The 25,787-nt window shown below is 41.8% G+C and overlaps 2 protein-coding genes across 2 annotated transcripts in view; both read right to left on the bottom strand.

Moving 5' to 3' along the window:
• The window catches only part of LOC145453227 (BCL2/adenovirus E1B 19 kDa protein-interacting protein 2-like), a 213,560-nt gene that overhangs the window by 151,687 nt on the left and 36,086 nt on the right, over positions 1-25,787 (bottom strand). The gene's annotated exons all lie outside the window — the stretch shown is intronic.
• Positions 11,539-23,513, bottom strand: LOC145454073 (protein zwilch homolog). The gene is made up of 9 exons (XM_080332066.1): positions 22,508-23,513; positions 21,593-21,716; positions 21,468-21,529; positions 21,287-21,383; positions 20,070-20,161; positions 15,979-16,116; positions 15,155-15,456; positions 13,313-13,463; positions 11,539-11,802 (listed from the first exon to the last, which is right to left on the bottom strand). The coding sequence occupies exons 1-9, from the start codon at positions 23,387-23,389 to the stop codon at positions 11,611-11,613; spliced, it is 2,040 nt and encodes a 679-aa protein (XP_080188192.1). The 5' UTR covers positions 23,390-23,513; the 3' UTR covers positions 11,539-11,610.

Raw genomic sequence — 25,787 nt, 5'->3', positions numbered from 1 at the left:
CACACACAACATTTCCGATGCAATTTCGCAACCCACCACTGTACGTGTACTGTACAATGAGATTTGAAATAAAGCACGAAAAAATCGGATGCGGATTACAAGCGTGATAATCCGCATCGAGAGTTAAGTTTATAGCTTGCGTTCCATTACAGTTCAATGGCTTTCGTATGGTCGGGAAGACTGCTGTAAATACAGTGTTTACACGATGTCGATTTTGCAGTATAACTCAATATTGCTACATTGCAGAGTTGTATTTTCATTGCCACTCAATTTCACGTTCGTATACTTGGCGGCGGATGGTTTCAGTAATTAATATTAAATTGAGTTTAGGATATATTTGTCTCTCACTTTTCAATGATTTATCTCACTTATAGAAAACAATGATTGCGTTTGTGAACAGAAACTGCGCGCATAAAAATATGAATGGTTGTTGTTTCTTATTCACGTTGTTTCGACATCTTTGGTCATTTTCACCGGAGGCCGAAATTCTCTATCGTGATTCTTGAGCTGACCACTTACAGCACGGTTCACATAGTATACTATATATCTAATATTGAGGAAGGTATTCTAGAGTTAACGCCTATCGGAATCGATCCGACAACCCATTGGTACTGCTGCGTTGGAACGAGCCGATACGCTACTCGCCTTCATATGTATTAGGGTGAGTGGAGATTTATTAACATTTGATCCTCGGAAGAGCCTTGAGCAGGTATATGGAAAGCATGAAGATCTAACCCTATTCAAATATGTTCCAGCTCAAATTGATAGCAATTCCAGGAATTGGCCGACCGCATAAACACCCAACTATAATAGGAAAAGTGATAACTTGTTTTCAACGTTGGAACGGCGTTGATGATGTCGTTTACCATGACAACGAACGAAACACGCGTCATCGCCTTTAGAAAATAGGAGAAATTCATTGCGCATAGTAGCATACCAAATGTATGGTGATGAGATTGCTGGGCGATGGCATCCCAGGGCGGCTCAAACCATGACGAAGTAAACAGCTGGACGTTGGTATTGCGAACATTATTCTAATGCCGTAAATTAAATTGTTTTGTTTCCCTGAACGCCTGTACCATCGATGACACGGCGTTTCATTGCTATTCGAAATCATGGTTTGTCTGTTTGCATGTAAACTACTTGATTAAACTTTTGCATGAGATATCAAATTCTGCCTAGAATAGTATCACGAAAAGGTGTGCAGTTTTAAATATATTTCAGCCCTTGCAGCGACCACTCTATTCTCTATCTTTGTAACTATTCTTGACATGATATGAGTAACAAATGTTTGGACTTCGGTGGTCATATACTCATAGTGGCTTTTAATGCTAAACTATCATAGGGTTTTGTCACTGATCTGCTTGCCATTCATATGCACATGCACACCGAAGCTTGCACTTCCCATCCTTCTTTCTATGACATTCCGTCCATATCCATATTTATTCCTTGTTTGGTCTGGCAAAGTATTTTTGATTCGGTAGGAATGCTCAAATATTACGATAATATCTTATTGTTTACGACTTGACAGCTATACGGAAATGAAGGCGTATTTTCCTTACAAAAATCAGTCATCATTACCCGTAACGGTGAAGATAAATTATGCAGCGTGGCGGACGTCGCCAGCTGCGATATTCGTACCATATTACAAAAGCACGCCCCTGCTAATGTATTCACAACAGAACCACGTGTCATCGTCGGATATGAGATTGCTCTACGAATTATATTTTCAATCACATATAGGAATTCTTAATCCGGATACACGGAGGGCCCATGGTAACAAGGATATATCCTCTTACGCGAATGCATTCCGTATATATGAACTGATCTGAACCATATAGCTCATGTTTTTGTGAATAATTATGGTGCTTCAATTGGGAATTCTTTCCAGAAGAGTTATCAACAGTATACGCCATACGGCAACGTCAAGGAAGGTATTGAGAATTGCTTCATCTGCATAAGGTATCGAACCAATGCGTTGCATATATATTTTTAAGTACGAGTATATAGGAAGCCTTTTGATGTCGTGCGTCATACATTGTGCAAATTGCCAGTGGAAATAAACATTGTTGATGTTTTGGTAAACTATGATAGCATAATGGGATAATGTATCATTTATTCGCACATCGCGACACTACCACATCAAAGATTGGTGGCCCCCATCAAGGGACATCAATAACATTAAGCTGAGCGTTCGAACATCGGTGGCCACATTTCTCCTGGAAAGGTATTCATAACATTTTTTCGCTTCATCGCTTGTAAATTTAGAGTTGCAGTACAGTGGAGGTGTGTCATGGGATGAACATAGATTTTAATTAATACAAAAGGTGGTCGGTAGTGAAGTAGTTCTACTTTTCCGGGGTATTTTTAAGTAAGTTTTGCCTTCTTGCAGTACTTGCCCAAGTGATTATGTCTTTTAGACTAATTCCATTTGTACTTGGAGCTTCTTAGACTTTGGATGTTGCAAACTAAATCCCCCGCACCACGACAACTGAATTTATTCTTCGAAAATTGTACCTATTTGTATGGTGTCATACATAGGGTTGCGTCTAAGACAAATGGTTTTTGAAACATCTTTTAAACAGTGTTTTAAAACAAGGCCTTACAATTTTTTTTTCATTTTCCCAAAGTTGTATAACTAAGCCATAAAAGCCCAAAAACACGTAGTATGCGCCTATACGGACGATTTGCACCCAATATATTCGACGTATACGATGTGGAGTGCCTGCAACCCTCGAAATCGTCGTCGCTTAAATAGTTATAGGTAGTAGATATCGATTATTGCTACGGAATAGATGTTCTGATGATGAACATGACCATCGACCTTAAAAATGCTGCATAACGATTTAGTCCCGGTTAAAGATATTTTTGGTCTGTTTATGACAGTGGATGACAGCCTTTTTGGCCGAAGGAGCTATATCGCCAATATTTTCAATCGTCTATTCCAATCCACTATGGCGTCACAGCCAAGGATTCATGACGTCATTGCTAAAGCGAAAACCAAAAACAATAAAAACATGTTTTAAAAAAGGGACATGTTTTAAACATGTTTGTTTTAAATTGATTTTTGTGTGCAACCCTAGTCAGATATCATTTCGCGTCAGTCGCGAGTTTTTATCCAACAGATTTTTGAAGTAGTGGCCTCCGATTAACTGCTACAAGTATGGGAACCCTCGACTAAATCTACTCTTTTAAGCTACTGACTTGAGTATTTCTCGATCGGATACTTTCCGATCTAATTTTTCCACTGTAAAAATTATCTCCGAGATATAAGCATTGCGTGTTGACAGTTACATTGGATTGAATGGAAGATTCACGATAGGGAGAGACTTAGTCAGAGTCCGCGCTTCTCTGTCTCTGTTTCTGGCGAAAATTTTGCTCTTTGTATGACTTTCAGTACGGGCCGTAACTACATATTTTAAAGCAGGGGTTCTCAACCTTTTTTAGACACGCCCCCCTTTTTGATACTGAAAAATCTCGCGCCCCCTTATCGTTATATCAAAAATCCCACCGGGATGATAGCAGTCCCAACAACTCGTTTCATGGCATTGAAGGTTATGACTGTTGATTACAGAATTCAAAAATATGAAATTCGGTCTACATATAGAGAAACATGCACGAGTCGGAGGTGAATCGCGCAGAGCGCGAAAAATTTTTTCAGTTGACCTGGCGCGCCCCCCAGGTTGAGAACCACTGTTTTAAAGGTATCACATTTTTCGAGAAGTATGGTAACCGTCTTAGTCAATAGGTGGCGCCCTTTGTAACCTATCGCCTATTTCGCCATTGATGGCGTTGTAGTCGAGGGATTCTGCTCGCGTAGCAGTATAGGAGCGAGCTAAATATCGTTAAATGCAGTAGTAGTGCAACAGTATGTGCGTTTGTGCATGGTCTAGGATCCCTGCAATAGACAAGACCATCACAGTTTTCCGCTAACGGTAAATAGGTGAATATAGTAGTGCGGTGCGGATCCGATCGACAAATTCTCTGGTCTTACTCCGATCCTATTTTTTAAAGCCCTGGTCCGACTCATAGGCTGGATTCTGGAAATGACTGTGATCCCGTCCGAAAATCTCCGATAATCATTATCTACTCACACGATGGTATTGAATATTGATTGAAACAATGCAAACAGGACATTAAAAACTCAAAGATCAAACCGAACCCTTATCTGAAGTAATTGTACCAACTTGGACTTAGCATGTGGCTTATTTCGAGGAACGTTTCACTTCAACTATTGATTCGAGGCTGTAAGAGGGTAAGGCTATCATATTCCTAGTAAAAAGTACTGATCCGGCTCAGATCCGACTCCGGCCGTATCCGAAAAATCACTGAACCGGCTCCGGTCAAAAATGCTAAAATCCGGTCAGATATCCTGTCCGGCTCCGGTCCACGCTCCGCCCTAGTATATAGGTGAATACCCAAAATCGTGTTACCACGTGAGATCTAGATACGTCAGCCTGCCAATATGTGTTAAATGTCCGTAACGAGACACGTGAAAATATACATCAATATCGTTCATATGGTGGGTAAGATTCTATTTTTAATCGAATCCGATTTCGTGAAACTTATTTCGATAATTGACTCATCCCTGTGTGCCTGTTGAAATGAAAGCCTATATACCAGACGGTCTACACCGGGAAAGAAAATCAATACCTCGTTATAATGCAAAGTTGGCCTGTATTCATCGGCATTATTGATACATTCTTCTCATATGCAAGACAATCAGGCAAAAATGGTCAACACAGTGAATCTTGATAAGAATGTCTGGGAAAGCACCATTGTTCTTATATAAGCGCACTATTAGTTCCGAAAACTCCCGCTATTTGTGCACCACGTAGCCAACCAGCTTGATGTGTGGCAGCGGGTGTACAAATTTAGGTTGGGCACCAGCCACGCAAATACACTCTTACCCGCCAATGTATAGGCTATACTATACATACAACATATACATCTTCCATTAAGAGCTACGCTTCTGGACAAGGTAAAGGTTTTGCGCAAGATTAAGAGGAAAAATCTTACAATCCTATTTCATAAGCATCAATGAGACGTTATTTGGATAATTCAATGATTACCCAGTGCTTAAAGATTGGAATTTGATATTGAGTGTGATGAGGAAGTCAGCAGGACCGTTATGACAGTTACTCGTAACTGAAGACTGAAGTAAGTATATGGTCACTTTACACGTTTACGAAAACACCTCATCCGGATCTTAAATTTCAAAACGCGAGTAAAAACAGATATCCCGCTATTACAGAATTCTGATCACGCAACTGAATCTGATTGTATCACATTTTGTACAGGGCTGTATGTGTTGCGTATATTCGTTTGGTCAGCAGTTTTCAAGCACATATGCTCGGTAACGTTCTTTGTAGAGTATAGTCTACTTTCGGGGTGAGATATCTCCAATTCCGTGCGAGGTGCGGACTGTCGCGACCAGTGGACACTGTCTGAAATACTTCTTTAATGTATCCGTCTAATTCTTATTGGAATGAATTTAATACAAAAGCACGCCTTACACGGAGATAAGCGACTAACTGACGTGCGTATGTGATTAAAAGAATAAACAACAATAAACAAGACAAGCACCAACTAGGCAGCTAAATATTGAAAATATCGAAGTTTTGAAATGGGTTGCGTCATGTTTCTCAAACATATGCTAGGCCGATAACAGGATTTGTCGCACGGAATGTAGCGTATTTTCATTACGCAATGTATCGTCGCTGGCCTGCTCGCGCAGAAATGTAATATACGGATGCAAGTTTTCGACTTCGGCAAGCCACTTTGCAATCAGCAAATGCCAGGAGATTGCAGGGACATGCCTCACGCTTACCCGGCCTATTGCTCAAATGCGATCTCTCTTTCTCTCTCATCTGCACCAGGTAAGTTACGCAGTGGCAGCGAAATTGTTTACCTGGACAGGGCGTAACATGATGTGCCATGCCGGTAGGGTTGGTTCGAAATCCTGAACGGTTCCGATTGGATGAGCACATTCATCAAAGGTTATCGGTAAGCACGAGGCTCACCGTAGGCAAATTTGCAAAATCTGCTTTGAATTGTTTGAATTATGGATGCATTTTAAAGCCCTCTGCCTTGTTGTTCAACCCCGTATACGATATTGCCGAGGTAACAGTAGCTGCACTCTCTTCCATACACTCATAACGATATGATTTTATCACACCATGTTTTGATCACAACATCTCGTTAATAAAATTCACAAGATCGCTGCTCAGTGTGCACTTTCACTTTGAGACCGTAAGAGCGCCCCAATTGCATCATTTGTTATAAGAATGCTCCGAGAATGTTCGTGACCCAGTAACTATTCGGCAACACAGACACAAATCGACAATTTCAGTCTCGCCCCACAAGGATAACACACCCACTGCAGGGAATACAGGCCAATGCCAAGTACATTTTTATTAACAACTACAATAACGTAATATGACGAGCAACGTTCTCAAAAATCCATACAATTTATGACATTGTTAGGTTCCTCTTATAGTATTCAGTTAAATAGCCTTTCTTGTTGCCATCGTGATAAGGTCTAAATCCAAGGAATGCAGATTGATCGAGATATTTCACGAACATGTTACCAGGGTAGAACAATAAAGAGATTCGTTTTCGAAAGCGAATCTCTGAATTTTCAAAACTCGCATACCGAACACGAACATAAACCGAACCGGCTCACCACTAATTAATAGCATGAAATAATCGAAATGTGGAATGCAAATTGAAATTTAATGTAGTTGGCAGACAGAGTCGTGATTATGAATCTTTTGTTTGCGATTCATGTTTATTTGTATTGTATGTTCATATTACCGATAGGATATACGGGCATTATGTAAGTTCAAACAAACAGTCGTTGACTGACCAATAGCTAAACATCTCTGAACGCATAAATTGTATAATCGACGGCAAGCTAACACAATGTGCGCGATAGGTCTCCTACTGTATAGGTGTGACTGATAAAAAGGATTAGGATTCCACATACCTGCTAATTATACGGCGGGTTTAGCTTATGACCTTCCGGAAAGTAACGACACCCGCATTCAGATATCGTGAGTCATAGGTCAAAGTACTATGCGTAGGTGTCCGATGTACGACCTTTTAAACACGATTTTTTCCAGTGAATTAGTGTATGTTGGATGTTGGAGCTTATAAGTTATTGTCGTGTTAATCTCGAATGCGGAAACCGCGATAAACTCGGATTATTCAACAAAACACGCATTCCTCTTCTTCTTCTGATTACAGATGTTTCTGGTGTAAACAGCGCACGATCCTTCGGACTTGATCGATTATCTTAGAACTTGAATAATAATTCTTTATCTCTTGATTCAGGTGAGAGGTATTTTTACGGGAATATTAGATTGAAATTTTATTTCATATTCCATGCATCATTACTACATTTTTTATCAACAGAAATGTGTTTGTAAATGAACGGATCCTTATACTATTGTGCACGAACGATGTAGGCGTGAGATGTCAAGGTAGTCCCTTTGTGTTTCTTAACCTTTTTATGATCTTGGCCCACTTCCCGTTTTGAAAATATTGAGTGGCGTGATACTACATTGTCGGTAGGCTAATTTGATATAAAGAACCTATCGGACCCAGAAAAAGACCAGTGTATTTGTATCCAACGTGGATTGACAAAGTGTCCAACAGGTTTGAAAAGCAAATCAAATCATCAGTGAGTCATTGTTTTAACAAGTAGAACCCGGGGTAATCCTTATGAAAACTATCCCTGATGCCGGCAACGGAAAAATATGCGTTACCTGCGACAAATAAAAGCGGTATAATTCATCAATATATGTGCCGATGTGATAGTCGGTGAGAAGGTCGCACATACCAGCGTCTACAACACAGAATTCGTCAGGATGTCCCTCGGCAAATTTGAAAGAGAAATCATGATGTTCTGAAACTCCATCGTCGTAGTCTGCCAACAAACTGGATCAGTGGCCCCTTTACACAAATTTTCTCTAGGTCTGCAGCTCTCACATATTTTAGGGACCGTATTGAAAAACAATGGGTAAGAGGTCGAAGTACGGCCGGTCTTGTCAGGTTGGAACATTCCTATTCGATATATTTCGCGATTGCAATCCGGCAAAACTAAAGTGATATTCGTAATCAGCAACCTCGAAAACCCCAGAAACGGCTCTCAGATGTTCCGCCAATTTTTTTTTTCATTTTATTGACCATTGTTAACGATAAATTGAAATTGTGATAATCAAGTCGCTGCATCAAGAATCAAGCTTATTTAGCCATCGACATAGACACAGGGCCGTAACTGCCGCACCCCAAACCCCCCAATTGGGGGAGGGGGCCGAGCTCTATGGGGGCCCAAAATTATTTCGTGAATTAGCATAAATTATAGAGTATTTTTTGAAAATTTAAGCAACTTTATCAAATTTTTTCGCGCTGCGCGCGATTTCAAGTTGCCAAGTATCTTGAATATTGGGTACTCTTCCCACAAGAAAAAATACGCAAGATTTATGGCAATGGGCATATCAGCGTCGGCCATTACCTTGCCACGACGCATCAAGACGTATAAAGTTTTAGGCCATGTAACATGCGACTGCAAGAAGTGTGCCAAAACAATCGGCAGCGAGAAAACCTTGGCCGAAAAGGACTGCCCTTATGCTGACCGAAAACTTCGTTATATATACAAAATACATGTGGGTTTAATAGTCCATAGGCGCCTAAATGACTGGCACCTAAACGTTCTTGTCTGGACAATCTGAACCTTACAAGACAAATACCACCCCGCAGGGAAGAATTATATGCCAGTGAAGAAATACCTATTTGAAATCGTGAGATCTTTTAGTTTAGTACGTTTCGGCGATTGTATATTTTTGATATAGCAGACAGGAGGTCACGAAATAACATCATGCAACGAAGTCATACCAACGGGTCCACCTGCCCGAAGGTGTTTAATTATTATTTACGGGCTCTACATTTTCCAAGACAACACCTTACTCAGCTCTACTCTGATTATGTGAGCAACGGAGTGTAGAGGACAAGAAATTGATAGCAATATATATGCAATTCCTGATCTTATTGACCGATTATATCTTGAATTATCGAAAATTTTCGCGCTTGGCGCTGGCTTACTACGCAATACATCTATACTTTCGTGGCTAAGTGAACAACGTGGTGGCGGCCTGGAGGGTCGGATTGTCACCCTATGGGAGCCCAAGACTCCAGTTTTTTTTTTTTTTTTGGGGGGGGGGGGTGACGAAGTGCTGTTTCGTTCCTGCCAACGGGTATACAATACATCCGGAGATGTTTATTTATTATTGCGGGGTCCTACCCTTTCAAACACACCTCACTCTGCTCTACCGGTAAATCTGATTACGTGAGCAGAAGGATAAAAATTGATAGCAATATATATCCAATTCCTGATCATATTGCCCGATACAGTCATGAATTATAGAAATCCTTCGCGCTTCGCGCGTTTAGGCGATGAAAACTGACTGACTAAACGGACACCCAATATATATGACAAGCAGCGGTAAACAACGTACAGCCTGAGGGAGGTCTGGGGGGCGAAGCCCCCCAGAAGTTAGGTTTATCACCCTAAGGGGGGGGGCAGGACCAACGTTTTGGAGGGGGGCTGACGAAGTGCTGTTACGGCCCTGCATAGACAAGGTGACATTTTATCGGATCTAATCAGTTTTCACTTTTCAGTATAGATAGTGAGTTTCAGAGAATCAGCCTATACCTCAGTTCGAGTTGTCGGTGATGAAAGGGTGAAATGTTACCGTGGCGAAGACTTGGGGCGAAGTTCGTAGAAAGCACGTTTTTGCTGTTGTAACATGCAAACAAAAGCGCAATGTTATACTGTCATCTGGCGGCCATGTAGCGATGTCGATTTGTTGCTTACCGTCTTAATGCTAATTACTCGTATAATGTAGCAGCCTACATATTAATTCGAAATAGCGACGGTCTTAAATCACGCACTAGATGTTATTATTGTAAGCAGTTTACCAAATAGGTTGTATTGAAAGACGCTTGGTGCCAACTGCCAATACAGATGACAATAGGGTTGGTGCGAACCTGAGGTTCACGTTCGCGTTCTGTGTGTGAACCTCAGAAATTTAGAGGTTCACGTTCAAAAACGAACCTTGATAGGTTCTGCACTGTGAACCTTTTCATATATTACAATTTTCACTTCATTACAACATATTTGATTGAAATTTTTTGCATTTCAACGGCGGTCCACTCTATGCATGGCGCTGGCAGCATAAAAAAAATTCAACACTAAACGAGCATGCACCTTGACCACCTCTTAAATTTTACTTGCTTTGTTACAAAGGTTGCTCGAAATATCCAGCTTTGCGTTTGGGAATATTTAGTGACTCTCGGCTGTGAGCCTGATTCGCAATCACACAGCATCAAGAGCGAAATACACTGCATGTGTAGTAGGTAGTCATAGTCAGCGAACGATGCTTATGCTAGGCTTACCATACGTCCTCTTTTAAGAGGTTTAGGTCAAATTTAGAGGAAAATGCGAGTGATATGCCTCAAATAAGCGCAGAAGTGAAGCTCCGGCGGGTATTTCGGAAGGAAAAGCGGTGATTTTAGCTCTGAGCGAAAAGAAGAACTTTTTTTTTTTTTTTTTTTAGTCATCCACCTGACAATGTGGAGAGAAAAACGTTATTTTGGGCTCTGAGCGGAAGTGATGACCTTTTTTTTTAGTCAACCGATCACGAAGTGGGAAAAATTTACCGGTTTTTGAGAATTCTTCTCCAGTTTTGCATGTCTGAAATTTCTGAAAAAGTGTCCTCTTTTTTCATTTCCAAAATATGGTAAGCCTAGCTTATTCAATCAATCAATGAAAATGATATCGATGTCTGATGTAAAAAATCTAGCAGGCGCTAGGGGTCCATCTTGATTTCATATGTTTATTGTATCATTAAAACCAAATCCGTGCGATTCGGGTATTGGCTACTTCTGTATAACTTGTTAATGCTATAATATCAGTAGCAAGTATCCCGTTTTACACTCTGCTCAATATCAACGTATAGCAATACTCAAGACGCCGAATACATCGTCCGGTCTGGCCTAGGCAGTTAAGGCGTAAGTATTCACTCGCAAGTCCTCGTCGAAATTGTTGCCAAAGCGACAGAAGATATTGATTCTCTGGGATGATTTTATCAATTGATTGTCCCAGTTGATACATCTGTAGACGTTTAAAACGTCAATATGTACTTCAGCATTGTGGCATTATGCGGCCCGAGTCGTCACAAGGTATAGCTTCACTGACATGTAGAGTCGGAATTAGCAATATGACCTTACGTGACGTCATGAGGTTCACGTTCGTGTTCACACAGAACCTTTCAACAAGGTTCGCGTTCACACGAACCGGAACCTTTCAGACGTTCACACCATCCCTATTCCCTAGATGACAACTTGATATATCAAGAACTTCGTTACCAACCACTGAGTGAAGCTCAAAGCAAAAGATTAGTTACTGACAGCTCTGGATTAAAACGCTTCGCCAGCAACGCATTCAAATAAATCCACCAACGGTCACAACCGCACTTCATAATAGTAGCATTTATTTTCGTGAACAGTTGACAATCAACCGAAAGAAACAAAACACACGGCACATCCTCAATTGCTCCACCTCAGATTCTTGAAGTCCGGCGCCGAGAAAGGGTTAATCGGTAAGTAGGCGCTTGTCTGCAACGCCACGTAATACGCTACCGAGTATTCTTTGCCGCCGTCGCCTCCGTCTGTATGAGCTGGCGCGGAAAGAACGCCTCGGAACGGGTATTCCGGTGTCCAAGTGCAACACGTCGACCTCTGAATGGCACAGCGTGACAGATTATGAGGGCCTTAACCAGGGCTGTATTGACTGGAGTCGCGATTTTTTGGTTGTTTTCTCAAATATGGAGAATGACTGAACTTCAGGCAATTCGTGTATTGACTCGACTGGTATTCCAGTGATTACACATGACTCGACACTCGGATAACCAAGACAGGCATTACGTTGTAACTCCGAGAATACTCAGCTACCACATTATTAGTATTCAAGAGCTTCGTACAGAGCTTCAATATGTAATATTATATCCATATTGAAATGATCCCGAATATTTTCGGCTGACACTCGTCAAGGGCAATCGTCAGCAACTAGTAGAGAATTGGAAAGAACATTGTATATCAACAATCGTATAGACCAGCATGAAATGCGAACTCAAATAAGAGAACGTTCAATTTACTATGTTAAGATGGTACACGAACTCCTTTCGTTGACATTGCTTGGGCCGATGTATCTTGATAAAGGTCGACCGCAAGGCACTCAGCAGATGTTCACCAATGGCAGAATGCATGGCCTTCGATCGCTCAGCCCCGAGCTTGAGCGAATAAGTCGAGGGCGAGCTTTTCACCGGAGACGACAGATTTCGCGTCATTTCCATTTTGAGACGTCTTGGCGATTGTTACTTGTACTTGTGTAGGAATTTGTTTTCAGGCAAATATATTCGATTCGAGATTGTGCTCACAGCTTTGCGCTATTTACTGTCACGAAAATTTTAATTCACCACCAAAGACAAGTGTCATTTGTAGATTGCAAGTCACACAAGGGTAGAAGTAGTCGACTGTGCTACTCTAGTCTAGAAGCAGCCATTTTCCAAACCATATCTGAACTACTATGAGCAGAAGTAGAAAGTGAGAGTCCTCAATGGCACTCAAGTTATTTCAAGAAGTACAAACCACTTACTAGGTACTTTACAGCCAAGGTTGTTGCCAAGAGTACCAAGAGACAGCGTTGTGAGTCACAAGTCAACAATAGTTTTGAATCGAGTCAAGTCCGAGTCATAGTGTTTACTGCTAAGTATCGAGTTCAAGTCAGGTTTAACTAATTTTCTCATTCTAAACATGTCTATTCAAACAGATAAAGACAGTTTCAGGGCTTATTTTTCAATTATCGGTCCTGAGATATACGAGACTTGAATATGTCCGATAGAACGCGGCGGGTCCGAGACGTGCTTAATGCCTCGAGTACAAGTCGAGTCAACCAAAAACGGTAACTCAAGTCCTTACAATCCTATTTTGGACCTACCGTATACTACTTTCAAGTTTCACTTCAAGTAGTTTTGGCAAATCCTGAATATCACTACTTCTACTTGTAATTGATCAGAAATTTTCGACACTACTCCACCCGAGCAGGACAGCCGACTACTTCAAAGACCATCTTTGCTCAAAACCATACCGAACACAGTTTCAAAATATGCACAAAACTGATTTCTCTGCAACGGCCATCGAAGGATTATACTGAGTAAAGTTTACTTGAGTGTACTGACGCAGGACATACCTTTTCATTTCTGTCCGCGGTAGACGCGATCAATTTCCATAAGGAAGGAGGCCGGTCCATGACCATCCAGCTCACCGCCTCATAGTCGACCCCGAATACGAATGTCTTATCAAAGTCGCGCTTTTCCGTCGAGTATCTCCGCAATACATTTCTAGACAGAAACACATCGTGAGGCCACACAATAAATACACGACAATCGAGGCCGGATATTCTTTCATACTTTTCCAATTTGTAGTTACATAAGTTTCGTTTCAGAATTATTTATTAAATAGTTATTTTGTTCTTTCACATTCCTTTTTAACTCATCCAATCTACAATCCTAAAATATGCACAAAAATTTTCTGTACAGAGGGGCACAACACATCACAAAATGTTGCTAGCTGCTGTGCTCTCGAGGCTGTGCCAGATATAAGGACCATCCAGCAGGGTTGTAATGACTCGACGCGAGTCACGATTTTCTGATGACTCGACTTGACTCGAGTCAATCCGTGTATTGACTCGACTTGGACTCGAGTCATTGCGCATGACTCCAACCAAGTCATATGACTTAAGACCCAGACATGGAAGACCGACATTTCCTTGTAATTTCGAAGAATAGAGAAGTAACCACATTAGCGGGATGCCGTCTATTGGTACTGGTACTTGAAAATGCGACCAGAAACTGCTAAAAGTGAGGAAAACTGTATCTTATAAATGCCAACCACCAAGCAGAGTTATAAAAAGTGGATTTACCAAGACTTTGACTGGAAACTGAGCAGTCAACACAATGACTTAGACTCAGACTCGAGTCATATTATAATGACTCGGACTCGAACCTCTGCTCGATGACTTGACTCCGTGGTGAATTGAAAATGACTCGACTTGATTCAAAACTATAAAAGGGAGATTAACTTGTGATCGGAGCCTTGTGACTTGGTTACAACCCTCCCTGGTTCTGATATATGATTATACGAGACTTAATGAAGTGCAACGACTCAGTACAAGTCGAGTCAATACACAAATTGACTCGAGTCTCAAAAACGGATTATAAAATCAGTCAAGTTGAGTCAATCAAAAATTGTGACTCTAGCCATTACAAGCGTGGGAGTCTCATTCAGAAATACTCAGGTTTATTTCAATATCAATATAGCTTTCAAAATTCCGTTCATAAGAAACGTTTATCAAGCTGAAGTACTTCTTGCGTGCCCCTCATCGAGAGTTAGCGGCACAATACATGTAGAATTATGCTGCAACAATGTCGGTTAGGACCAGGGTTGTAACCAAGTCACAAGGCTCCGAGTCACAAGTCGATCTCACTTTTATAGTTTTGACTCGAGTCAAGTCGAGACATTTGCAATTCACCTCCGAGTCAAGTCCAAGTCCAAGTCATGGAGTAGAGTGCCGAGTGCGAGTTATAGTGTTTTGACTCGAGTCCAAGTCGTTGTGTTGACCGTTCAGTTCCGAGATAAGGTCGTGTGAAACCCACTTTTTACAACTCTGCTCGGTGATATCGAATGCTTCACCTTCATAATATACTAACTGTCCCTCTCGACAGTTTCTGGTATCATCTTCAAGTACCAGTACTGATAGACGAAAAATTAATAGGGTAATAACTTTACCATTCTTCGCAATTACAATGAAATGTCTGTCTTGGTAGACCCAGTCTCGAGTCATACGACTTGGTCCGAGTCATGCGCAATGACTCGAGTCAATACGCAGATTGACTCGAGTCGAATCATCTTGCATTTTTAGGAAAATGACTTGAGTCAAGTGGAGTCATTCAAAAATCACGACTCGAGTCATTACAACCCTGGATAGGACAGCAGACCGTATCGTGTAACGCAGAAAAACCCCGGCACTCACCTAGCCTCAGAAAACACCGCTTCGTCCGGCAAAGAGAACAAGCCCTTGCACTGCACCACAAACTCGACGACGTGATGCAGCTTCTGCACCATTTCGAACTGCTCGCGGAGAAAGCGCGGAAAACCGTCGCACGACACTTCGGGTCCTTCCGGCGGCTTGTAAGCGTCCAGACAGCTTCCCGCCACGATGCGGTTGCTCACGAAGAAGTTTCGATAGTCGCGACGCATTTTGTCGAGAGCTACTTCGATGAGGAGCAAGACCGCGGTCTTTATGGTTAAGTTTGGTGTTGCGCTGACTTTTCCCTGACGAAGGAGAGAATAACTTTCGACACAACATCCATTGTAGAAAAACATTTATTATTTTCAAGAGTAATCGGCACAATAAAGGGTTTTGAACAGATTCAGAAAGCAAACCAATAAGGCAGAGTATATCACAATCACCGACCATGCAATTTGCATCGTAACAATGGCAGCGAAAAACTTTAAACTACATGGTACTACAGTAGCTATGCAGTATGACTAATGTCATTTTATTTAGTAAACGTTTTACTACAATGGATATTTCGATGAAAGCTATTTACAAGTTTTGTACCACAAACCAGCTATTTAAAGGTACAGATGTACAAAATATTTGATCCATCTACTTCAAGGATTCTTAAACTTTATTTGATCGCAGACCCCGCCAAGTTTTGTGGGCCACTGCCTCATTGCGTGTAACCCCAAAATTTAGGAAGCCGATGTCTAAGAAAAGAGTCATCACATCGGCCCAATCTAGATTTAGGTTATTTGATACCTAAAAGCCTATCCAAGGACTAAATTACTCACCGAATACGACTCCCTGACAAGCTTTGCGATGCTGGTGTGATTGTTGGAATGCAGCCAAAGCTGTGCGTTGCCGCCGCTTCTGATCTTTGTGAATATCATGTCGAGCGATTTTATCAATTCGCTGTCGGAAGTTATTTTCTGAAATTGAGAATCTTTAACACGACGAAATCGACACGGCAACTTGCGGAGTAGTATTTTAAAGTGTCGAAACGCAATCATTCCAATCCGCAGTCTCATATTATTTACATGAACAGCTGCAGCAGGAGAGCAGTTTACTAAAACAGACACGTATAACATGTTAAAGACAACGGCATGCTGCAAAATGGCCGGTTCATTCCGGCTTTGCGACACTCAATACCTCTCACTTTGGTAACTGAAACATCGTGTTCATGCACAGCTGATATATGTTCAAGAATTCTTGTCAAAATTATCAACGGTACATACAAGTACAATGGTTCTTAACAGGGATACAAACGAACCCTAGGGGTTCAGTTGGGTTCCAGACACACACGCGAATTACATAACGGAAGTCAAACTGATTTGCAATTTTATAAATATTCATTCTTCCAACGAGCTTCATGGAGGTACAAAACTTCAACATACAATGGAATAGTATATTCATATTGAAATGAACCCGAATATTTTCGGCAGACACTCGTCACTCTACTAGTTGCTGACGAATACCCCTGACGAGTGTCAGCTGAAAATAAATATGCTATTCAATTCTTTCTTCTGTGTGAGAAATTATGTTTTAGTGGTCATGTTCCTTTAACGCTTTCGTTAGATGTAAAGTTAATTATGTGCACCGGTAGTTGATAGTTAAGTATTAGATCCGCAATGTGATATTGTGGTAGATATTTGTTTGATTGCAGATTGGCTGGCGTAATGGTTCGACAGGTTAGTAAACATCGAGAACCATTGTACTCATAGGTGCCGACTTACGCGGTTACGAGGTGGCGCAGCAGACGTTTATTTTGCGGCCCGCGACATCTTTCGTTATAAACGCTATTACTACTACTGACACGGTATTGTTACAAATTGATTTAGATACTCAGCTCTTTTATTGCACCATCTCTGTTTCGTTTCATTACTCATTATTGAAAGCAGTGGTTCTCAAACTGGGGGCGCACCCCGGGGGCCTGAAAGCATCTGAAGGGGGCGTGAAGCTGCGGTCAACTAAAAATGAATTTGCGCTGCGCACAATTTATCTCCAGTTCTTAATAATTGCTCTGTGTATAGTCCGAATTTCATATTTGAGAATTCTCTCATCAACAGCCATAACCTTCAATGCCACCAAACTAGCCGTTGGTAATGCTAGCATTCTGGTTGCATTTTGTGATATGACGATAAGGGGGCACGAAATTATTCCCTATAAAAAAGAGGGGTGTGTCTAAAACAGTTGCCGCGCAGACTACTTTAAATAAGCCTTGGTCGAATCCACCGACATTGCATAACTAATTATCTGGTTGAAATTTATCAGAGTGGACAATGGACATGTATGTAGAGGAAATGCTGGCTGGGCAAACGTGGGGAGGGAACTAGCGAAAAATACCAACTTGACAAAGCTGACTTCTGTAGCTGTTGCTGCAGGGCCCCAGGCATTCAAGGAAAAGAGAATAGTTGATTGGTTTGCTCGAAAATGGCCCGGAACACCCGACTTCTTCTCATATCACTCACAGCCCAATGTGCTAATGGCCTCCGTAACGCAAAAGTTACCGTAATTTTATACTTGCTCGCGCACGCATTGAAACAGATAGTTCGGTTCTCTGGTGAGATGGCTTGAAGTTGCAAATACCGACATAGCAACGAATGCAATGCATGCTCCATGAAGGGATTTACTTTTGCCGCTAGACGATACATCGTCTCACAACAAACAACAGCTGCAAACCTGTGAACGCTGTCCATTATAATGCACAAAAACGTACTAAATGCCCGTATACGACTGGTAAATAGGCTACAGTAGCCTAAATTTAACATTCGCCCACAAATACATGTCAATATTGTTCTGCGGCCCGCAGCGTCTTCTGCTGTTAAAATGCGGCCCGTTATACAACGGAAGTTAGGAACCCCTGCACTATACCATCGCTTGCCTGCGCAATCGCATCTGTATTGGCGGCTTCGGCCTGGCGTACACGATATCATCGCTGGCATATACATGAGCAATGAGCATCTGCGATAGGCCTGGTGCGAAAGATACCATTGCTGGCTTACCTATCGCGTCTCGGGCCTAGCATGCTTTGGCTTCTATCTCTCGCTGGTTTGGAGACAATGCGCTCGAGTTTACGCTAATTGGTGATTGCTTTATGTTACATTGATTAAAGAGCGACATCGCAAAACTGAATAACATTGAATCGCTGCAAAGAGACTTTAACGTGCGTAATTGATTCCCGCTAATACTTGAACGTAACGATCAGAAGAAGTGTATCATGGCTTGAGTTCTAAAAGACTACACAGGTCTGAACCACCTGAAATCAGTGCCGTCAAGTTCGGACGATTTTGATTTGCCAAAACTGTCATTGAGGCTGCGTAATACGCGCATATTTAATTGTTCACCAGAGATCAGGGACTCTCTAATTGACAGCACTTCCGGACTCTTTGGCAAGCTTATCATACGCGTAAAATCGTCAACATGAACACCATCCTAGATCTCCTCTCCCGACCATCCGCCCAAATAGACGATCTGCTTTTCTAAAATCTAAATGATGTGCGCCCACATTCGTTTACAAAACCATTCTTGAGCTAGCTAGCTTCATGCGATAGTCTAATCGGAGCACGAAATTGGAGGGTATGTTGGTGTGAGCGTCCAAATTGCGCATATTCGTTTCTCTCAAGAAGGCTTTGCCAGCTATATTAATCGGGAAATGCAGCAATACAGCTTAAACACCGATATAATGAGAAAACAATTGACGCGACGAAAGCTACTCAATACTATGTCAAACTCAAAACCCATTCGTAGCGATACTGATTAGAATACACGCTTTCTCGTTTGCAACCATCCATATGTTTTGTTTTCTACTTGATACATTCGTACTCCGAAATTGTCGCACGAAGTCATTTTTCAGTGTTCCTTTCGTTACTAACGTGCAGTAGGCGATGCCATGCCAATTGTCAAATATTGACGCATAACGAGATTCTGGGTGGCACAAATTCTGATTTTATTCGATTCGTTTGAACAGGGAACCTTCTATATTGCGATCAACTTGATTGCTGTACGTACTCGTATCGAGAACAACAATATCGAATATTAAACTATTGGGCATTTGGCAGCCGGTGGATTTCGATTGATAAGATCGCGGCATGCGCACGGAAGTGGAATTAGTTCTTGCCCAGGGATAGCCAACCAGCGGCCGTAGAAGGAAATTTGTGCAGCCGTCAACACGTGTTGGCGGCCATCGACATGCAAATTGAATTTACGAATTGACCGATGTACTTCCAAAATGCTTCGCGAACGTAAATCGGAAATGTACCAATGCCGCTGTTTTAATCTGCAAACAATTACCGCGATGCGAGCTAATCAACGCGAAGCCAGCAATCGCAAGAGACAACTATTGATTGTCTGCGCGATTTCGCGTTTGTATTCATCATTATTGTCTGCTTGAAACCTCATGTTCGAGAGTTGTCATGTGTTAATTGCGAACTTGCCAGGCCAGTGCGTAGCGTATTTAGTTACTCACACCGCAGCCCATTGCGCGTGAATAACATTGAGACAACTCGACATTCTCAGTGACGTAAATTCTGAGTTCTGTTCGGTGCATTCCGTCGGACAGACTAGTAGCGCAGTTATATATTCGTACGATCGTACTCGTACCGTTTTAAGATTCGATTTAATAACTCGACTGCATGGTTTGATAATAATGATCACAGGGCCGGTATTAAAACGCCACACGAATAGTTTAACGCTGCACGTAAACCAGCGGCATATAGTAAAGTGCGTTTTAGTGCGACGATGACGTCATCGATATGGAGCAATTATGACGTCACAAGACTTCGCCACCTCGTAAAAAAATAAAAGTCGGCGCCTATGATTGTACTAGTATATTTAAATGTGATTAGGACTGAAAAACGAATCATTCATTAGTCGATCGATTTACCTTCAACACTCCCCACATGCGTTCCGTAAAATCCAACTCCGTCCTATCCTGCAACATCACCGTGGCGGCGACATGATCGTTATTTGCGGCTTCTGAAAACACGTTGGTTGAATGGCGATCGCAACATTATCAACTGCTGCCGACACACGATTGGGACGGTTGTTCCATTGTTCACAAGCTAAATTTCACAATATCGATGTACTAGTGTAGTGGAATTGGGGCTAGGGGTGGGCGAAATTTAGTGACCGACTGATTTGTACCGGTGCCGAGAGCCAAATGAGTATTTGAGTTGGTCTGTTACCTATTATGGCGTAATTACGGTGATAATGACTTCAAAAGTTCCAAATATATCCCAGTCACATCTAATAAAAAATGATTTTGTTATTGTTGTTCAAAATTATTTACGAGCACAACCTAACCATTGTGAGGGTCGATCACAGCATGAATATGCGCGGCCTCGTGTAGCCTGTCTTCTTGGGGTTGTTCAAAAATAACTTTGATTCGGATCTTTATGGATATGAGCTGAAATTGTTGGGTTGACAAAAATAAACGTTGCACACCAATTTGACTCAATTCCAACGAGTAGAAGTGAAGCTATTAGTAATGGGAAATTTTGAATTCATTTCAAAGAAATTCTGTTTTTTTTTTCTAATTCTACGGGATAACACATTTAAATTGTTAAGTTGTCCACAAAAACGATGCAAAACAAATTTGACTCAATTCCATCTCGTAGAAGAAAATTTATTAGAGTTTTTTATTAATAATAATTCTTGGATTACCCACAGTAAATACTATTTTTTCAAATCCACGATTTCGAACACCAATAACTTGATAACTTCGCTTCTACCAGTGGGAATTGAGCCAAATTTGATGTGTGTAGTTTTATTAGACTATGGGGTGGACAGCAAAATTTGAAAAAAAAATTCATTTTTCATGGTAAATTAATAATTTTGCATCACTGATAGTTTCTCATCAATCAGTTGGAATTGAGTCAAATTTGATGTGCAACATGTTTTTTTAGTCAACCTAACAATTTTAACTAATAGCCAAAATATATGAAAAAAAAAGAAGTTATTTTTGAACAACTTTACTGTCCATTGAGGCTGAGTTACGTCATACCGGCCTTTCGAGATGCAAACAGTGCGAATATAGCATTGAAACTGTATTTTTCGTTCGCATATAACTATTCTTTGTCCGATGCCCTAGTCACTACCCACCTGGATCATCGACCTTTTGAAAGCTACGCCATATTTTCCACTCCTGGTTATAGGATGCAAGAAACTCTTCAACATCATCCAATGTCGTGCTCGTACCCTTAAAAACACACAAGGGAATGAAGCATTACATAAAATGTAGGCAGTGGACCAAGTTAAATTGAGCAAAAACAGGCGTACGTACTTTGTGAACACCAGAGTCAATCGTCCAACCTGTCTCCTCTTCATCCCACGCGAGAAATAACCCTGACAATTCAAAGAGTATTTGCATCATTTCAAGAAGATAATACAAAGTCACTTGAGACAGACGTTTAACAATTAAGATGTCATCATAAAATGGCCGGGTGGGACTGCTCTTGTCGCCCGGACAGGGTGAAATATGAATCTGGACGCGCGATATGTGCTGGGTGTTGACCGTGAGGATCTCCTTAACCTGAAACAGTAAGTGAGTTAGACATGGGATGTCAAGTTTCAGGTACTAATTTACGAAATTCATTGTATGCCCTGGTCAGACACAGACAGTAGCAGCAAAACCGTCAGTCTGTCAGTGAATGTTAAAAGAGCCAATAATATGTTTTATTTTCAATTTCTACAAATTTACTGAACTTGAAAATTGGATTTGTTGAAGAGCATTGTTCTGAGATATTGATATTATTGAACAGTCATCGCAATAAATGTTACACTTGAATCTAGTACATTAGCCTATATACAGTTATTGTTCCCAAAACTATTATATGCTGTTATATCATTCATGTTTGCTTGCATGCTCTTTCATGGCCAACGTATCCTTGTAGCAGAGGTGGTCAAAGTAGTCACCGTAGCTACTCAAGTAGAAGTAGAAGTAATGCCGGAATTTCTACTCAAGTAGAAGTAGGAGTGGTGATTCACAAGTAAGTAAGTAGTCTACGCTTAATTTTGCCTACAAAACTGAAAACTGTCAAGTAGAAGTAGTCTAAAATCATAATTACTTAAAAAGCAGTGCGCGTAGGAAAAACCTACTTCAAGTACTTCAAAAAGTAGAAGTGCTTCGTTACTGACCGCCTCTGCTTTGTAGGTCATTTACGATGCCATTACCTGCCTTGAGAATATAATATACTAAAACTTTAATTATCTTACTGGCTCTGACAAGCGACATGACTTAGCTAGCAGATAGTATTGTAATTCCTAGTCAAACAAAAAATCATGCTCAATGAATGGGAAATATTTTTTACAGAAGACACTCACCTGGTCACAGGCCACTGAGACAGCAGCGTGAGATCCCGCCATTTCTACGCTAGCCTCTGGCAGTTTGCCGGATTCTTGAAGTTCGTATATCGAGTAACTCTCCATTTTGGTTGCACTGCGCTTCGATAAGATGTTGCTCGAGTGAGCGTCGCTGACAAATTGAATACTATTCAAATGATTCTGAGATCTAACCAACGACGCGTGTTCAGCGGATGACTGCGATCCTTTACCGCACCAGTTATCGTAAGGGAATTTACCTACAACTCGAACCTTTTTAATGATGAAACCGCACACTTTACCAGTGGAATCAGTTTTATAATCGACCAGAATGATACCGTTTGTGTCATCGCCGTTGTCCATGTATTGGCAAAACACTATCATCGGAAATACAGACTTCAGCAGCGTGTCCCAGTTGCAGTTTTCTTCGAATTCATGCGAGTTGATCGCGCAGCATATGCAAGACAACATTCGAGAGAAGGCAGATTCCGGCACAAGATAAGAATGGTCCATGACGACAGAATTGTCGAGTACGATACTGTCGATGCTGGACAGGTCACCAAGATTGTCCTGTAGTTTCAAAGGGCTGCCGTGGAAGAATTCGTTACCGTTATGCGGTGTCGATGCATTATTCGGAGTAATCGATACGACTCTTTTTTCATCCCCTTTCCTTCTTAGGTATGATCGCACAGTAACGTCCGAAATGTTAGTCCCATTGTGAAAGAGATCTTGCAAGCAGTTTTGAATGACGGGGTCGACTGTGACACTGGATTTTGACAGATTGCAAGTGTCCTTTGAAAAAATATACCCGTTCCAGTAAGACATTCCGTCTTTCAGCATCGACGTTAACGATGCTATTAACTCGGCAATAGGTTTACGATCCATTTCAAATTAGACTGTGGGGTCGCCCAGGAACACCGCAAAGATAACAAAAGCCGAAATGAATTAAACAGACCTATAATTGTACAATAATAAGTCATCAATTTGAAAACAACTGATTTACATATGGATTTATGCTTCACGAACATTCATCAAAGAAGATATAGCGTTCACCTCAGTGCAAGTGATATATGTGTAGGCTGCAGGCTGCACAAGGTCTGTACTGTACTGTATCGTTTGGTACTCAGCCGAATATCTCTCTTAATATGCCATTCACCTTTCCACCTATATTATTATAAAACTTGGCACTCGTATAATAAGTTGATAACCTCACACTCACACTAAATATGAGTAATTGAGTACATGACCACATAATCTACTCTACCGCCAGACTGGAAACAGTGGTTGTTTTCGTCAACAAGTAACGCGTCACAGAAGGGATTCTTTCATAGAATAATTAGGCATTAAACGGAATGTTGCGCGTGACGTAACCACCAATTCCACTCTGGCTCTACCGTCATGAGTTATGTTAGAATAGATAGGCTACACACTCTAGAGTGTACCTTGGTACGTGCTATACTTTTTCACTTTTTGGTATACAGGATACAGGCCTGCGTGGCCGGAGCTAGCATCTTAGGAGCTGGGCCTGGCCCCGGCCCCGTGGATATACTCAGATATCGCAGATATCGCAGGTATCGCAGATATCGCAGATATCACTACTGTGGATATACTCAGATATCGCAGATATCATTGTGGATATACTCAGATATCGCAGATATCACCAAAATCCGCAGACATCGAGGTCATATAAAGGTCACGCTTCGTTTAGAGCGCAGATATCACGTCTTAAGCATGTCTAGGTCGATTCAGTGCGCAGATATCAGGTCCGAACCATGCCTGGGAGAATTTTGTGCGCAGATATCAGCTCCGGAGCATGTCCGAATACAAATAATGCGCAGATATCAGGTATGGACCATACCTGGATTCTTTTGGTGCGCAGATATCAGGTCTGCACCATACCTGGATTCTTTTGGTGCGCAGATATCAGCTCCGGAGCATGTCCGAATACAAATAGTGCGCAGATATCAGGTATGGACCATACCTGGATTCTTTTGGTGCGCAGATATCAGGTCTGGACCATACCTGGATTCTTTTGGTGCACAGATATCAGCTCCGGAGCATATCCAAATACAAATAGTGCGCAGATATCAGGTCTGGACCATACCTGGATTCTTTTGGTGCGCAGATATCAGCTCCGGAGCATGTCCTAGTACAAATAGTGCGCAGATATCAGGTCTGGACCATACCTGGATTCTTTGGTGCGCAGATATCAGCTCCGGAGCATGTCCGAATACAAATAGTGCGCAGATATTAGGTCTGGACCATACCTGGATTCTTTTGGTGCGCAGATATCAGGTCCGGACCATGCCTGGGGGAATTTTGTGCGCAGATATCAGCTCTGGAGCATGTCCGGATACAAATCGTGCGCAGATATCAGGTCTGGACCATACCTGGATTCTTTGGTGCGCAGATATCAGCTCCGAAGCATGTCCGAATACAAATAGTGCGCAGATATTAGGTCAGGACCATACCTGGATTCTTTTGGTGCGCAGATATCAGGTCCGGACCATGCCTGGGGGAATTTTGTGCGCAGATATCAGCTCCGGAGCATGTCCGAGTACAAATAGTGCGCAGATATCAGGTCTGGACCATACCTGGATTCTTTGGTGCGCAGATATCAGCTCCGGAGCATGTCCGAATACAAATAGTGCGCAGATATTAGGTCTGGACCATACCTGGATTCTTTTGGTGCGCAGATATCAGGTCCGGACCATGCCTGGGGGAATTTTGTGCGCAGATATCAGCTCTGGAGCATGTCCGGATACAAATCGTGCGCAGATATCAGGTCTAGACCATACCTGGATTCTTTGGTGCGCAGATATCAGCTCCGGAGCATGTCCGAATACAAATAGTGCGCAGATATTAGGTCTGGACCATACCTGGATTCTTTTGGTGCGCAGATATCAGGTCCGGACCATGCCTGGGGGAATTTTGTGCGCAGATATCAGCTCTGGAGCATGTCCGGATACAAATAGTGCGCAGATATCAGGTCTGGACCATACATGGGCTCTTTAGGTGCGCAGATATCAGCTCCGGATCATGTCCGAATACAAATAGTGCGCAGATATCAGGTCTGGACCATACCTGGATTCTTTTGGTGCGCAGATATCAGGTCCGGACCATGCCTGGGGGAATTTTGTGCGCAGATATCAGCTCTGGAGCATGTCCGAATACAAATAGTGCGCAGATATCAGGTCTAGACCATACCTGGCGCTGTTTCCTGCATAGATATCAGGTCCGCAGCATGTCTGACGCCAAGCAATACGCAGATATCAGACCCGGA

The sequence above is a fragment of the Botryllus schlosseri genome, chromosome 13 (genome assembly GCF_051294905.1).
Source record: "Botryllus schlosseri isolate E-star chromosome 13, Bs_hap1, whole genome shotgun sequence".
Taxonomy (NCBI): domain Eukaryota; kingdom Metazoa; phylum Chordata; class Ascidiacea; order Stolidobranchia; family Styelidae; genus Botryllus; species Botryllus schlosseri.
This window is presented reverse-complemented; position numbering and strand designations above follow the sequence as displayed.

Coding starts and splice junctions, on each gene's coding strand:
- LOC145454073 (XM_080332066.1), bottom strand. CDS start 23,389: ATGGATCGTAAACCTATTGCCGAGTTAATAGCATCGTTAACGTCGATG. Junction 20,162..21,286: donor TCAAAAGGTCGATGATCCAG/GTGGGTAGTGAC, acceptor ACGTGTTTTCAG/AAGCCGCAAATAACGATCAT. Junction 15,457..15,978: donor TTGTCAGGGAGTCGTATTCG/GTGAGTAATTTA, acceptor CTCCTTCGTCAG/GGAAAAGTCAGCGCAACACC.